The sequence below is a fragment of the Bufo bufo genome, chromosome 3 (assembly GCF_905171765.1).
Source record: "Bufo bufo chromosome 3, aBufBuf1.1, whole genome shotgun sequence".
NCBI lineage: Eukaryota > Metazoa > Chordata > Amphibia > Anura > Bufonidae > Bufo > Bufo bufo.
Window position 1 is genome coordinate 431,506,286 of NC_053391.1, and position 17,417 is coordinate 431,523,702.

Consider the following 17,417-nt stretch of genomic DNA (forward strand, 5'->3'; position numbering starts at 1 on the left):
CAAAGACTGGCAAGGTTAAATAGTGTGGAGGTGGAAGCTGCATGAGGAGGCCACAGAGTGGCCAATTTACATTGTGTTGAGGTGGCAACAGCATGAGAAAGCCACAGAGTGGCCCAATGACATAGTGTTAAGATAGCAGCAGCGCGAGGAGCCCAAAGACTGGCAAGGTGACAGTGTGGAGGTGGCAGCAGCATGAGAGGGCCACAGGGTGGCACATTTACATAGTGTTGAGGTGGCAACAGCACGAGGAAGCCACAGAATGGCCTAGTGACATAGTGTTGAGTTAACAGCAGCATGAGGAGACCACAGAGTGGCAAGGTTATATAGTCCGGAGGTGGCAGCAGCAGAATGAGGAGGCCAAAGACTGGCCCAGTGACATAGGGTTGATATAGCAATAGCACGAGGAGAACACAGAGTTGCCCAGTGACATTATGTTAAGTTATCAGCTGCATTAGCAGGCCACAGACTGGCAAGGTGGCATAGTGTTGAGTTAGCAGCAGCATAAGGAGGCCATAGAGTGGCCCATTTACCTAGTGTTGAGGTGGCAGCAGCACGAGGAGGCCAAAGACTGGCAAGGTGACAGTGTGGAGGTGGCAGCAGCATGAGGGGGCCCCAGAGTGGCCCATTTACATAGTCATGAGGTGGCAACAGCATGAGGAAGCCACAGAATGGCCTAGTGACATAATGCACTGGCAGATGAATTTCCACCCACAGAGAAACATTTGCTAGAACCAATCCTACAGCGCAAGATGTGTTGGTTACTTCGGATATGAGATCATTCTTGCAAGCCACCCATCGACAGCCGCCCTCTTAATACGGCCTCAGGGAGCGCCTAGACCAACAGGTGTCCAACTACATCGGGTTAACGGTCAATGTGGACGCTCTGAGAAGCGAGGAACCCCTGGACTACTGGGTGTGCAGGCTTGACCTGTAGCCAGATCTGGCACAATTTGCCATGGAAATCTTGGCTTGTCCCTCGTCGAGTGTCCTGTCCAAAAGGACGTTTATTACCGTTAAGCGCACTCGCCTAGCTTATGACAGTGTGGACTAACTCACATTATTATTAATGAATGAGGCATGGATCTCAGAGGAATTCAACTCCTGTGATGACCACGTTCAATTGAATTTCCTCATGGTCCCTGTCTTATGCAAATACAGCGGCATAAAAGGCCTTTGCTGTTCAGTGAATGCCCAATGTTTGGGACCTCGGAGGAATTCAACACCTGTGACAACCACGTGTTATCGAATTTCAACAATTTTTATTCGTTTTTTTTCAAGAGGGGGGATTACGTTAGCCATGTTTTTAATCCAATTTTATATTTTTTATTCTTTTAAACATATGTATTTGACATGTATTTGTAATAGCCTACAGTAAAATTGATATCCAATGACCGTCTAATATACCTCCAGCCACATAATCACTTGATCTTTTATGTACGGTGAATGCATAATTTTTGGGGCCTGTAATCTAACTGGCAAACAGTAAAATTGTTATACCGTGACCACCTAAATTGCCTCCAGCCACATTATCAATTGTTCTTTTCTGTACGGTGAATGAATAATTTTTGGAGCCTGTAGTCCACTGGCCTGCAATAAAATTGATATCCAATGACCGTCTACTATACCTCCAGCCACATAATCATTTGATGTTTTCTGTCCGTTGAATACCTAATGTTTGGAGTCTGTACTCCCGTGGCCTAAAATAAAATTTTTGGAGGCTCCAGCAGGGCACATTTTTGAGTTTCCCATTATGACACATAAAAATGGCCCCTCATTAAAATACATATATTTTGTGGGAATTTTTGCCATTGATCCCCCTCTGGTATGTCACTGTCCATGTTGTGGGACAATTTGTGCACTTCTAGTAAGTATTTGGTGGCTGCAAATATGAGCTGAATGTTTTTCAGGTTCGCCTGCTATTAAAGTGAATGGGGCCCGCCGCAAAATTGCAGTTCGCGAACATCTGATCGCGTTTGCGACCCGTCCCGGCCGATGTTTGTCCATCACTACATAGAACATTTGAAAGATCAGTGTAAAATGATGGTCTTTGATAAATCTCCCCCGAAATGTTTAATGATGTTATCCTTATGTACCAGTGTGGATTAGCAAAAGGATGTTAAAGCAATTTACAACAGTAGCAGACACATTGTAACATTCTTCACAGGTAGGAGTAGCAATTTAAAAACAAGTGAAAGCTTTGAGATCTGAAAAACATTGATATGTTCCACTTCTAAATGTGCACAAAATGATACTCCATGGGCATTTAACTTGAATTATGAAATGTCTTCCTCTGAAAATATATGCTGTAAGCACTGATATGAGAATACTTAGGTGTACGAAGTGCCAGTGCCGGTCTAAGGAGCATCTGACAGAATAGAAAATATCATGCAGCCATTTCTGCAAAAAAAAATGAAAAATCCAGTTTCTCAGCTACAAGTGAGTACAAGTGTGTACACTGTGGTCTTTATGAAATGTAGTATTGTAATGTGCTATAATGTGGCTCATGTTTAGAGATGAGCAAATTGATTCTGAACTATTTAGGTAAATTTTGAGTCAGAATTTTTGGCAATTTGATTTTGCCAAATTTCTTAACACAAGCCGTTTTTCAAATTAGAAGACAGAAAAGATAATAAAAGGAAGGTTACATGACCCCATGCAGTGTGTGTAAACACACTAGCAGGCATTTGCATCAAATTGCGAAAAATTATCAGACTTTTGTTTAAGCATAAAAACAGTGCAGTTTGTTTTTTAAAGTGATTGTCAATTTTTTGATGGCTTGGCATTAAAAAGCTTGAAATGAGTTGCATACAGTCCTAGGGAATAGAAGAATGTCATCCACAACACTTTGCATGGCAATTGGAGCCCTTTTTGTTTCAAGTTTGGGACCCAAACTGAATAGCCCAATCCATTCTGCCAAATCAAATTCGAATTGAATTTCAAGAAATTCACTGATCACTACTTATGTTGATACAAATCATTCACATGTCTACCTCCTGGCACTTTAATTATGAATTTACTATGTTGTTCATATATACAATTTTTTTTTACCATATAATTTAACAAACCCATAGGTCTGGACCATATATACCCCTGAGAAAAGGTTTTCAATTGATTATATTCTTAAAGGTTACTTTTTTTTTGTTTTTACTATATTCATTTATTTTCATTATGAACCTTTTTTTGATATTCTCTACTAATAATAACAGATAATGGGCTCTGTAAACCTTTTGTAATGAAAAATGTGTTGCCAATAATCAAATTAACTCTAGTAGCCAAGTTGTTGATAGCTGTTTGGAAAAGGTAACATAAAAAAGCAGAAAAATGTTATTGGGGTAAATGCAGAACAGCAAGGTACAAGCCATGCTACTGTAATTTGGTTATAAAAATTGTTATTAAATGATTTAGCTTTAAACATTAATTCTGTTTTACTTTTGATTTATATATACATAACTTTAACTGTTTTAGATTCTAATATTATATTTAACTCCTAGAGTGTACCAGCAAATTGCAATTACAGTTTGGTTGAAACACAGATTTTTCTCATTCTCAGGAAGTTTGATATGTCTCTGGAACAGTGGATGAAACTACAGGATGACATGAATAACCTCAACCAGTGGCTAGGTGAAGCTGAGACAGTTCTTGCTGATCAGCAAGGTGAAATACGAGATTTGGAGAAGGCTAAACAGCACCTGCAGAGGGTGAAGGTAGGAATTAAAAAAATTGATAATTGCCAAATATTGAATTAGTTTTTTTCAGACTGTTATCAAAAATACTTGCCTTAATCGATGGTCTGACAGTTGCTGGTTGAAATTCTGACTGTAAACTATGCATTCTCTTTGAATGACAAGATTTATTTCTCTTGGGTTTGTATGTGTTGCTTATTAATCAGCAAAGAAATCTTGCAGAGTAATATGAAATTTCTAAACTGGTGTTTCATAGCAAGGTAGTACATTCTCTGCTTTTCAATTTCAATCCTAAGCAACAAAACAATCTGCATTAGACAACTGTCATTACACAATAGCTGAATATACATTAAAAAGTGTATTGATTTTCAAAAGGTTCAAAGCATTAGAACCAATCATGCAGCATTGAAGAGATTTACGTAATCCTAGACATCTGAAATGAGATATAACTGTATATGTTGGATAGAACTGTGTATATATAGTCTTATACAATAGAGGTTATAGTAAGTAAAATTTGAGGGCAAGGAGTGTACATTCACACAAAATTCCTTTTTTGTTTGCAAAATATGGCAACTAAGAGAAAATCTCAAGTGAATTTGATTATTTTAGAACAAATTAAGATCTGTAGCATTTTGTTGATGCAAGTACCAAGTAATGAGGGTATCAACTTATTTCAAAGCATAGGGATTTGTGGGTTTGTTTCAGATGAATTATATGATTAATGACTTTGTGATGTAGTGTATGTTAAAAGCCACAGCATACTTGCATGTTTCACAATAGTCAAACATAATTTATTTTCTAAATAAGTTCAAAATTCAGTGTTCTTGATAAATCTTGTATAGACATGGATTTTAAAGATAACATGCTGACTTACTTCAGTTGCCACTAGATGGACTGAGGGATGCTGCAAGTTCCCAAGTTGCACTTAGTGGTGGCTAGCAAAAGCAAACATTTAAAATCTTTGTCTAAGCAGCATATTTGAAGATTTAAAGGTAGAGATGAGCAAAGTTCTCCCCCGTCATTGAATCCCTCAGATACCATGTTCAGCGCTGATCGAGGCATTTGAGATGACCATTGAAGGGTGTCGGAGTTAATCTACTACTAATACACTCCAGCGCGAAATCTTGCGTGGTCATCACACTGGCTGGTGTGGTGACATCAAACATCTTCGCGCATGAGATTTCACATGGGATCTTCCATCAAGATAACTGTGGGGTACTCTTTGTGAGCAAATTAATTTGTTACCATGAAGCACAAGGACATTTCATGGCGGAGTTCCCCTGAAACACCATTAAACACCATTTAAAGGGTTTCTACCACTTCGTTTTCACATAATTAGCTTTCGGACCCTAGCGATCCGCTAGTGTCTACTCTACCAAACAATCCTAATATAATAGCTTTTGGGGCAGCCGTTTTGCTAAAAAAAGAACTTATATTGATATGCTAATGAGCCTCTAGGTGCTATGGGGGCGTCATTAGCACCTAGAGGCTTGGTCTACCTTCACAAAATGCCGCCGCCCAGCGCGTCCCTCCAGCCCGTCCATCTCCTCCGGAATGCGATCCTCCCTGTGAGCCAGCGGACAAATTCTCATGCGCCGTGTGCGTATGTATTCGGCGCATGCGCAGTGAATGTCTGACCGCTTTCTGCACGGACATCTCCACTGCGCCTGTTCCACGGAGCACTATGACGTCATCGGCGCAGGCGCAGTGGGGATGTCTGAGCAGGGAAGCGGTCAGACATTCACTGCGCATGCGCCGAATACAGACGCGCACGGGGAGGATCGCATTCCAGAAGAGATGGGAGGGCTGGAGGGACGCTCTGGGCGGCGGCAGTTTGTGAAGGTAGACCGAGCCTCTAGGTGCTAATGACGCCCCCATAGCACCTAGAGGCTCATTAGCATATCAATATAAGTTCTTTTTTTAGCGAAAGGGCTGCCCCAAAAGCTATTATATTAGGATTGTTTGGTAGAGCAGACACTAGCGGATCGCTAGTGTCTGAAAGCTAATTATGTGAAAACGAAGTGGTAGAAAACCTTTAAAAGATATATTAAAACCAAAAAGTTAGGCTACCAACAAAGAGATGAAAGTCAATTAGAGTGCTGTAGTACATAAATAAAGTCTAGAAGCGGAAAAGGAGTTAGGTTTTCCTAGTTATGAAATCGAGTCAGGGTTTCTATATTCTAAAGTAATAGTTGTATCCTGCAAACTCTTCTAGCTTACAAATGTGGTGTACTTTTGTAGTCTATATGTCAGAAGTGTGTGTGTGTGTCTGTTTATGTGGCGGGAAGAGGTATAAGTCCCACCATTTCAGCAAGATTAAAGTTCTGCTAAAATGACAAAAAATGGGTACATTTTTCTTCAAGAAGATAAACCTTGGCTGTGTCAATTATGAAAGGTTAGTTCCACAGCGAGTGAAATCTTGGGGGAGCACACCTTTTATTATTAACTTCATGACAGAATTGTTTTACCAAGGGACAGCCCGACCAGTAATGTGACAGTGTGTCAGCATTAGAGTCACAGCTAACTCGAGGAAAAAAGCCTATTAAAAAAATAAAAATTTGAGATAGTTTTGAATAGTTTTCTTTCACACATATACAGCGAGAGATCCCATTGGAGTAACAAAAAAAAAAGATGATATCTCTGCCTTGCTGAAGATTTTTTTCAAGTGCCTTTTCCAATTAGGCAACGTAATGGCATTTAGTGAGATCTTGGTCTATAAGCAAATTATTATAAACTTTGGAATGGGAGGGGCATGCAGAAACAAAGTAAAGTTTTCGATCCTTGTCAGGTCTAAACATGACTTAAATTTGGGGCTGATAAATGACGGACATGTTGCATTGTTGTTTCTGCTCTTACTGTTTATTGCTATTAAAGGGATAAAAAGAAAATTGATTGAAAGTACATGTCGATAAAGTTATGTAAGATACATAATAGAGGAAGGGTCTACAGCAAGCATGAAACTGGTCTAAGGACCATACGGGCCTTACTATGCTACACAGACAGGATCCGTTGTGCGTCTCATTTTCCTTCCTTCTGACAGATCAGAAGAAGGGTCAAATAAATGATGATTCAACCAGGACAAAAAGGCAAAATAGTGGCCCAGTTATGGAATGGGGAGGGTGGGAGAACAGCTTGAGAAGTCCACAGAGTGGCACAATGAAATAGTGTTGAGGTAGCAGCAGCAGCATGAGGAGACCACAAAGTGGCAAGGTGACATAGTGGGGAGGTGGTGGCAGCAGCAGCATGAGGAGACCACAGAGTGGCCCATTTACATAGTGTTGAGGTGGCAAAAGCATGAGAAAGCCACAGAGTGGCCCAGTGACATAGTGTTGAGATAGCAGCAGCACGAGGAGACCAAAGACTGGCAAGGTGACAATGTGGAGATGGCAGCAGCATGAGGAGGCCACAGAGTGGCCCATTTACATAGTGTTGAGGTGACAGCAGCATGAGGAAGCCACAGAATGGCCTAGTGACATAGTGTTGAGTTAACAGCAGCATGAGGAGACCACAGGGTGGCAAGGTGATATAGTGTGGAGGTGGCAGCAGCAGAGTGAGGAGGCCACAGGCTGGCCCAGTGACATAGTGTTGATATAGCAATAGCATGAGGAGAACACAGAGTGACCAGTGACATTATATTAAGTTATCAGCAGCATTAGTGTTGAGGTTGCAACAGCATGAGAAAGCCAGAGAGTGGCCCAGTGACATAGTGTTGAGTTAGCAGCAGCACGAGAAGGCCAAAGACTGGCAAGGTTACATAGTGTGGAGGTGGAAGCCGCATGAGGAGGCCACAGAGTGGTTAATTTACATAGTGTTGAGTTGGCAACAGCATGATAAAGCTACAGAGAGGCCCAGTGACATAGTGTTGAGATAGCAGCAGCACGAGGAGCCCAGCAGCTTAAGGGGGCCACAGAGTGGCCCATTTACATAGTGTTGAGGTGGCAACTGCATGAGGAAGCCACAGAATGGCCTAGTGACATAATGTTAAGTTAACAGCAGCATGAGGAGACCACAGAGTGGCAATGTGATATAGTGTGCAGGTGGCAGCAGCAGAATGAGGAGGCCACAGAGTGGCCTAGTGACATAGTGTTGATATAGTAATAGCATGAGGAGAACACAAAGTGGCACAGTGACATTATGTTAAGTTATCAGCAGCATTAGCAGGCCACAGACTGGCCTAGTGACATAGTGTTAAGTTAACAGCAGCATGAGGAGACCACAGAGTGACAGTGTGATATAGTGTGCAGGTGGTAGCAGCAGAATGAGGAGGCCACAGAGTGGCCCAGTGACATGGTGTTGATATAGCAATAGCATGAGGAGAACACAGAGTGGCCCAGTGACAAGTTATCAGCAGCATTAGCAGGCCACAGACTGGCAAGGTGACATAGTATAGAGGTAGCAGCAGCAGCTTGGGGAGACCACAGAGTGGTAAGGTGATATAGTGTGGACGTGGCAGCAGCAGCAGCAGAATGAGCAGGCCATAGAATGACCCATTGACAGAGTGTGAAGGTGGCAGCAGCAGCATGAGGAGGCCACAGACTGGCAAGGTGACATAGTGTGGAGATGGCGGCAGCAGCATGAGGAGGTCACAGAGTGGCAAGGTGACAGTGTGGAGGTGGCAGAAGCATCAAGAGGAGACTTGAGTGATAAGGTGGCAGCAGCATCAGGAGACCACAGAGTGAACCGGTGACATAGTGGGGAGGTGGGTGGCAAAACAGTACCCGCCGACGATGGTGGGTGTAAGAAGGAGCCCTTGGCATCACATGTGTGGCATCAGGTGGGTGGCAGCATCAGAATAGTAGCTAAGGCAGGTAACCAAAAGAAACTAGTCTCTTTTGTCAAGGTTTGGTTGAGGCAGCATTGATGATCTAATCTGATGTATCAGGCATTGGTGGGTGTAAATCCTGGCTCTGATGCCACACTACTGGCAGTGCAGGACAGCTTTTCCAGGGAAAACTCGGCCAGTTGCGGCCCCAAATCCAGTTTGTCTGCCCAGTAGTCCAGCGGATCTTCAATGTGGGGTGGCAGGGTGCACCACCTGCTAGTTCAGGTTCTGCTCCAGGTCTAGCTGCTGCTGCTGATGATGAGTAGTTTCTTCACTAGGCGGGTGAAGAAAGCTGCTCATCAGCGACTCTAGACTCAAGTTGCTGATGATGGAGCTGGTACTGCTTCTACTTCCCCACCCCGCCACAGCAGCCATGGCAGTGGAACGTGAGCACAGAGGGTTTCCCTGGTCAGACTTGCGAGAGGATGGATGATGGTGCAGATAGGCAGCGGCCAACTGACTACATAGGATGTCTCGATAATAATTCAGCTTGTCCTCTCTCTCAATGGGTGTAAAAATGGCAACCATTTTAGACAGGTAGCGAGGGTCTACCATGGTGGAGAGCCAGTAGTCATCCCTCTGCCGAATGGTGACAATTCGGCTGTCACTACGCAAGCAACTGAGCATGCATCGGGCCATTTACACAAGTGACTCGGAGGGACTCCCTGCCTCCATCTCCACTGCATACTGCCACGGTGTGTCTGATTCTTCTGCTTATTCTTCCTCATGTCCTTCTTGCTTCTCCTCTCCTGTCACCTGAATAGAAAAAACACCCATCTGCTACAATGCTACACATTGCTTGTGCTCCAATGTACTCCTTCTCCTCCAGTTCAGCCCCCACAGGGCTCATGTGGCCATGAGATGTACAGTACAGACCAAAAGTTTGGACACACCTTCTCATTCAAAGAGTTTTCTTTATTTTCATGACAATGAAAATTGTAGATTCACACTGAAGGCATCAAAACTATGAATTCACACATGTGGAATTATATACATAACAAACAAGTGTGAAACAACAGAAAATATGTCATATTCTAGGTTCTTCAAAGTAGCCATATTTTGCTTTGATTATTGCTTTGCACACTCTTGGCATTCTCTTAATGAGCTTCAAGAGGTAGTCCCCTGAAATGGTTTTCACTTCATAGGTGTGCCCTGTCAGGTTTAATAAGTGGGATTTCTTGCCTTATAAATGGGGTTGGGACCATCAGTGGCGTTGAGGAGAAGTCAGGTGGATACACAGCTGATAGTCCTACTGAATAGACTGTTAGAATTTGTATTATGGCAAGAAAAAAGCAGCTAAGTAAGGGAAAATGAGTGGCCATCATTACTTTAAGAAATTAAGGTCAGTCAGTCAGCCGAAAAATTGGGAAAACTTTGAAAGTAAGGGCTATTTGACCATGAAGGAGAGTGATGGGGTTGCTGCGCCAGATGACTTGGCCTCTACAGTCACCGGACCTGAACCCAATCGAGATGGTTTGGGGGTGAGCTGGACTGCAGAGCGAAGGCAAAAGGGCCAACAAGTGCTAAGCATCTCTTGGAACTCCTTCAAGACTGTTGGAATACCATTTCAGGTGACTACCTCTTGTCACATATCAGCCTATGTTGGGGGATACAGTTCTGCCGCTGTAGCTCAAGGAGGGTGTTCTTTGAGGTGTACTAGTGGCTGAAGTGCATGCAAAGTTTCCGGGCCATTTTTTAGGATGTCTTGCAGATGGGTGGAAGACTTCAGGAAACGCTTAACAACCAGAATGAACATGTACTCCATGCAAGGCGCATGGCTCATCCCTCCTTGATGCAGCGCCGACACCATGTTCTTCCCGTTGTCGGTCACCATGGCTACGATTTTGAGTTGTTTAATAGCCGAGATTCTGGATTTGTGTTTCCGATGATGCAGCATGGCTAGCATAAACTTGGTCGGTATAGTGCCATGAACAAAGAACTTCTGTTTGAGTAAGAGGTATAATTTGGCAGAATGGGCATTTAAGATCTTTTTAAGTTAGTCTTTAGTTGACGATAGTTCCTCTAATTGTTTCTTATTAAGTGATATTTTATGTGAGCATTCTAGTTTAGATATTTTATCATATAATGCCATTATCTTGGCTTTCCTCAAATTTTTTTAGGTGAGAGGCTATGGATATGAATTCACACCTTATTACGGATTTATGTGCCTCCCAAACCATATGTGGTGAGACTTCTTCCTTCCCATTTGTATTGAAATAGTCTTGCAGTTTCTTGTCTATTCTTTCTTTTACTTCTTGGTTGTCTAGAAGTGTCTCATTTAGGCACCAAGTGAAGCACTTGGGAGGAACATCTGGGGGGGGGGGGGTTATGGTTACAAAGACCAGGGAGTGATCTGAGTGCACCATATTGCCTATCTGTGCTTCTAAACAGCGGTGGATATGGGTGGCAGAAAGGAAGACGTAGTCTAGTCGATGATAGGTATCTTTTACATTAGAATTAAGTGTTCGCCAGGCCTATGAGGTTGCTGCCATCTAGTAGTTTTTTTAATGTTGTTTAGTGTTTTCTTGGAGGCAGTAGACTTTTCAGATGATGTATCTATTTTAGGGTTGAGGGAAACATTGAAGTCTCCTGCTAGCAATAACAGACCTTCTCTAAATTCCTCTATTTGGTGCCAGAAGAACCTAATCCACTGACTATGTGTCATATTTGGTGCGTATATGTTAACAAATGTGTAAATTTGGTATTTATCTTCCCTTTGACTAGTAGGTATCTGCCATCATTATCTGATTTAGAGTCAATTAGGGTGAAATCTGTATGTTTGTGTATGCCTATGCTTACCCCCAGTGTATTAGAGTTGTTTGATGAACTATGAAATCAAAGATTGTATTGTGATCGTGAGAGGTTTGTCATTTTCTTTGATGAAAGCGATATTCACTTTCTATTTATGTAAATGATGTAGTATTTGACATATTTTTGCAGGGGTCTTGAATCCTCTTACATTATAGGTGGAAATCTGTATCTCAACCATGACCTATTGTAAGGTGAGCAAGATCCGCTAATTACATACCACCGGTAGAATATGTGTTTACTTTACCTATCTTGTTGGAAGGTCTCTCCATGTGAATGTTTGAGAGGAGAGGGTTGGGGGAAGGTTGATAAGAGAGGGGAGATGCTGGAAAAAGAAAAGAACAAAGGGTTACTTTAACGCAAATATAAGTATTCTTCCATAATTGAGAAATTGTGGGGTAAATTATAGTCCCCAAATAGGACCTAATATGGTCAAAACTTTTGAGCCAAACCAAAAGTTGGTAGCTTGTCAACAGAACACTGAGTTGACACATCTGATTGACTAAGTACATTTTAGTACAAGAACATGCACAACTAGATAGAGGTGGCTTAGTTAAACTAGAACTTAAAGAGGACCTTTCACCAGAATAAAACCTCTAAACTGACTATACCAACGTGTAGAGCGGCGCCCAGGGATCCCCCTGCACGTGTAGAGCCAGGCTATGAGCTGAGCGCTGTGATTGGCCAGCGCTACAGCATAGGAGAAAGAGACGCTGTCAGGTGACCCTGGGTGGAGCCTAACTATGAAGATACCGGAGGCTATACCGGGCGAACGGAGCGGCGCCCGGGGATAACAGTAAGTGCAGGGGGATCCCTGGGCGCCGCTCTACACGTCTGTATAGTCAGTTTAGAGGTTTTATTCTGGTGAAAGGTCCTCTTTAATGATTAAGTTTACGTGTTATGGTAGCAACTTATTTGTCGGGTCTGATTGTGGACATGTCCGAGGCAACCACACCCTTCTTGCATTGTGTTTTAAGAAAGAGGTTCCTGGCTTAGTGCCAAGGAATAATGCATTTGTTAGGTGCCGAAACCTCGGAAACGATCACAACCCATAACATCGAGACATAATGGTGAAAAACACTTATGTCGTAACTAATCGATGCAGTTAGAGACTAGTAATATTTAATCTTCTTCTGAGATAATGCGTCTCGGAGTCAGTTTTCTTTGTTTCTTCTTAGATCGATTAGCCTTGTTGTGAGTGACCGTTTCCCAGGGAGTAGATGGGGAGATCTCTGAAGGTATACACATATAATTAGTCGCCGACCAGTCTGGAATGTCTATGTCTTCAACACCTAGTGCTTCATAGACGTCTGGAAGATCTCTTGGGGATTTGATTGCCAATTTATTTTCTTTCCATGTGATTAGCATCCTGAAAGGGAACAACCAGTGGAAGGTAATTCTTTTGTCTCTCAAATAATCAGTCAAAAGTTTAAGGATGTGTCTCTTGTTTAAGGTGGCGGGAGCCAGGTCTTGAAATAAGAGAATAGGTGAGCCCTCATATACAATTTGTGTGCGTTCGCGGGTTTTCTTCATCACTTGCTCTTTCTTCGCAAAATTTTTAAGTTTGCAAATTATATCCCTTGGAGGGTCACTTGGCTTAGGTTTAGGCTGTAGGACCCTGTGGACTCTTTCAATAACTATAGGTTCAGAGCAATCGTCTCCAATTAGGGAGTTGCAGATTTCAGACACAGCTTTTTGTAGAGCATCAGGGGCGACTGTTCCAGGTACACTTCTAAGATGAATGTTGTTCCTCCTGCCTCTGTTATCCTGATCTTCAATATAATCATATAGGTGATTGATGGGTTGCTGATAGATGGACAGAGTTTCAGAGAATTGTTTTGAGTAGGCTGAGAAGGCAGACTGCATCACCTCTAATGCCTCAACTCTATGACCAACCTGTTTCAATTCTCTTTTTATATCTGAGAGTTCCTCTAATACTGGTTTGAGAGCCCTAGAGAGGGCTTGTGAGATGAAAGACCTTTGAAATAGGGAGGTCTGGCATGGTGTCAGTATTATCTTCATCATCAGTGTCTCTGTCTTGTTGGATAGACTTGCCGCCCTGCCTTTAGGGTTGGAGGCTTGGGCCCCTTGTTGAGCTTGTGTCTTTTTTATCATGAAATTGTCAAGTTCTGACTGGGACAAGGTGGAGTTTTTAGATGGTCTCTGGAGGTCTTGACTGGGGCCTTTATCTTTCCCACTTTCACCATAGATGCTTTTAGACCTGGCTCAGTTGAAAGCTTGGTACCACCTCTCTAGAGGGACTAATAGTTATAGCATGTTCTTCCTGTTTTTAATTGCAGGAGAATCTAATGTTAATGTAGAGCAGGAAAGCCAGATAGATATTGTCCATCTGATGACCTCATGGTCATAAAAACTGGGTCAGTGGCCCTTTAAATGTAGCATATTGTGCAGACCTGCGGATTAAATCAGGAGGTCCTTGAAAAATGTAGGCAGCGCCTATAAGTTGTAATGCTGAGGAACTGGGGGGTGCTCAGAGGATGAAAGGTGTTGGATGTTAGGTGGGGGGAGAGACCCGTAAGTGCAAGAGAGGGTGATTGGGCCGCTGTAATCTGCAACATGCTACTGACTTGGGTTCAGGATTTTTCGGCGCCCTCAGGACAGTACATACAGATAGCTTTTATATGTGTCGGGGATATCAGTGAAACTCTCGGTGTTCCAGACTGGCCCTTCCCGACTGGACAAAATGGCGGGTCTTCACCACGCAACGGTATGTTTGTGTCAGCAGTACCTTTGTTGACTCTCTGGTCACCTTGTAGAAGGTCTTGGTTGGTGTCAGGACGGGTTTCAGGAGAGGTAGCGGTCAATAAGTGGCGTGTCTAGCCTCCGGAAGTACAGGCACCCGCTGATACTATAGTCCACGGCCCATCAGGAGTGTAGGCCCGAGCTTTAACTTCAGCTATATCGGATCCAATCACAGGGGAGTCAGACCAGGTTGGAGCTGGAGGCACATTTGGATCTTCTCCAAGAAGATGGTGTCTTTTTCCTTTTATTAAGGGGTAGATGGCAGTAGATTGGTGTACTTCAGCAGAGCTGGGCCAAGATGCGCCTTCACTCCTCAGCTTCCAGACACGCCCCCCCTGTATGTAATTCACACTTATGCCCCATCTGAGAAAATGCCTGGTAGTGAAATAGTCCCTCTGAAATAATTGCTTTATAACTGTTTATAAATTGTGTGGAGCTTTACTCAATGTCATTGAAAGTTATTTTTAAAGGGATATTTAGTTCAATTCTGTTATAGCTAATACTGCACAAGTATTTGACTCCTAACAGCTCATGAGGAGTGCCAGCTGGTGCACTGCCTTCTGGTAAAAAGTGTGTAAATTATCTCTCATCTGGAAGGAAGAAAGCTTTCTCTCTAGTTCCACTCATAAGTGGCTACCCTATAAGTTAATATGCAATCCAGTAAGGATCCTTAAACACAGCTAGTCCTTGCTATTTCTAGTCATGTGACAAGGCTTTTTGATGGACTATAGATAAAAAAAACTGTGTGGAAAAAAGAAGCAGCATGCTTTATCTTGGAGCAGAAGCCACGCTGATTCTCTCATTGAAATGAATAGGAAGCTGAAAAAAGTGCCAGAAACTGCACCAAACCTGTCCAGAAAATCAGCAGTGATTCTGCACTTATTTTTTCGGTGCATTTTGAAAATCCATCATGTGAACATCCCCTAAAGTGTTTTCCAACAGTATAACTTTGATTACCTATCCTCAGGATAGGTCATCCACATCAGATCCTCAGCACCCCTCATGATTACCTTGACTCCTTGGTTCGCTTTGAGGTAGTCACAGTGCTCACCACAGCACCAAGGCCCCTTCTAATAGATGATCAGTGAGGGTGCTGGGTTTCAGACCCTGCAAATCAGATATTGGTGACTTCTGAGAATAGGTCATCAATATTGTTCTCTGTGAAAACCCTTTAAAGCTGTTGTTTGAGGTTAGAATGGGGACAAGACTGACAATGTTTCTGGAAGAGATGATTTCTAATTTCGTGCAATCCCTTTATTCCTAGCTCATGCAGCAAGAATGTAACTATATTCAATAGCATATTCTAGAATATAAGCAACATACTGGGTCACTTATGATTAGATATACAGTATGCGCCTTTTGTAGCGTAATTCTGGTACATGGTGCGGCAGAATCTGCAACTTATTCCCCATTCACGCCCGGTCTAAAAAAGTGACATGGCGTGGGTGGGGAAAGGGATGGCCAAAAGGACAGTGTCTTAAATTGAGAAGCGGCGGTGTCTCTATATAAGTTCGGCGATCCACAACTAGCTATAGGGCTTATTAAGACCAGCATCTAAAAATCTTAATAAATGTGCCCCGTAGTTCATATTTTAGAGAGCTTTGTTTTTATTTGGTATAAAAAATGCACATCTTTGGTTGATTCGATTTTTTACATTTAGAAATACACTGCTCAAAAAAATAAAGGGAACACAAAAATAACACATCCTAGATCTGAGTTAACTAAATATTCTTCTGAAATACTTTGTTCTTTACATAGTTGAATGTGCTGACAACAAAATCACGCAAAAATAAAAAAATGGAAATCTAATTTTTCAACCCATGGAGGTCTCGATTTGGAGTCACACTCAAAATTAAAGTGGAAAAACACACTACAGGCTGATCCAACTTTGATGTAATGTACTTAAAACAAGTCAAAATGAGGTTCAGTAGTGTGTGTGGCCTCCATGTGCCTGTATGACCTCCCTACAATGCCTGTGCATGCTCCTGATGAGGTGGCGGACGGTCTCCTGAGGGATCTCCTCCCAGACCTGGACTAAAGCATCTGCCAACTCCTGGACAGTCTGTGTTGCAACGTGACGTTGGTGGATAGAGCGAGACATGATATCCCAGATGTGCTCAATTGGATTCAGGTCTGGGGAACGGGCGGGCCAGTCCATAGCATCAATGCCTTCGTCTTGAAGGAACTGCTGACACACTCCAGCCAAATGAGGTCTAGCATTGTCTTGCATTAGGAGGAACCCAGGGCCAACCGCACCAGCATATGGTCTCACAAGGGGTCTGAGGATCTCATCTCTGTACCTAATGGCAGTCAGGCTACCTCTGGCGAGCACATGGAGGGCTGTGCGGCCCTCCAAAGAAATGCCCCCCCACACCATTACTGACCCAATGCCAAACCGGTCATGCTGGAGGATGTTGTAGGCAGCAGAACGTTCTCCACGGCGTCTCCAGACTCTGTCACGTCTGTCACATGTGCTCAGTGTGAACCTGCTTTCATCTGTGAAGAGCACAGGGCGCCAGTGGCGAATTTGCCAATCTTGGTGTTCTCTGGCAAATGCCAAACGTCCTGCACGGTGTTGGGCTGTAAGCACAACCCCCACCTGTGGATGTCAGGCCCTCATATCACCCTCATGGAGTTTGTTTCTGACCGTTTGAGCAGACACATGCACATTTGTGGCCTGCTGGAGGTCATTTTGCAGGGCTCTGGCAGTGCTCCTCCTGTTCCTCCTTGCACAAAGGCGGAGGTAGCGTTCCTGCTGCTGGGTTGTTGCCCTCCTACGGCCTCCTCCACGTCTCCTGATGTACTGGCCTGTCTCCTGGTAGCGCCTCCATGCTCTGGACACTACGCTGACAGACACAGCAAACCTTTTTGCCACAGCTCGCATTGATGTGCCATCCTGGATAAGCTGCACTACCTGAGCCACTTGTGTGGGTTGTAGACTCCATCTCATGCTACCACTAGAGTGAAAGCACCAGCAGCATTCAAAAGTGACCAAAACATCAGCCAGGAAGCATAGGAACTGAGAAGTGGTCTGTGGTCACCACCTGCAGAACCACTCCTTTATTGGGGGTGTCTTGCTAATTGCCTATAATTTCCACCTGTTGTCTATCTCATTTGCACAACAGCATGTGAAATTGATTATCACTCAGTGTTGCTTCCTAAGTGGACAGTTTGATTTCACAGAAGTGTGATTGACTTGGAGTTACATTGTGTTGTTTAAGTGTTCCCTTTATTTTTTTGAGCAGTGTATATGATATCTATTCTATATTTTCACCCATTTCACCGTGGCAAGGTTAGTAAGTGCAGCAGTCTTTTTCACCATTTTCCTTAGATGTAGCTTA

General features: G+C 43.2%; 1 protein-coding gene across 1 annotated transcript in view; it reads left to right on the forward strand.

Moving 5' to 3' along the window:
• The window catches only part of DMD (dystrophin), a 3,443,536-nt gene that overhangs the window by 1,880,222 nt on the left and 1,545,897 nt on the right, over positions 1-17,417 (forward strand). The window contains 1 exon segment of the mRNA XM_040424996.1: positions 3,551-3,704. Coding sequence (XP_040280930.1) covers positions 3,551-3,704 — 154 coding nt within the window.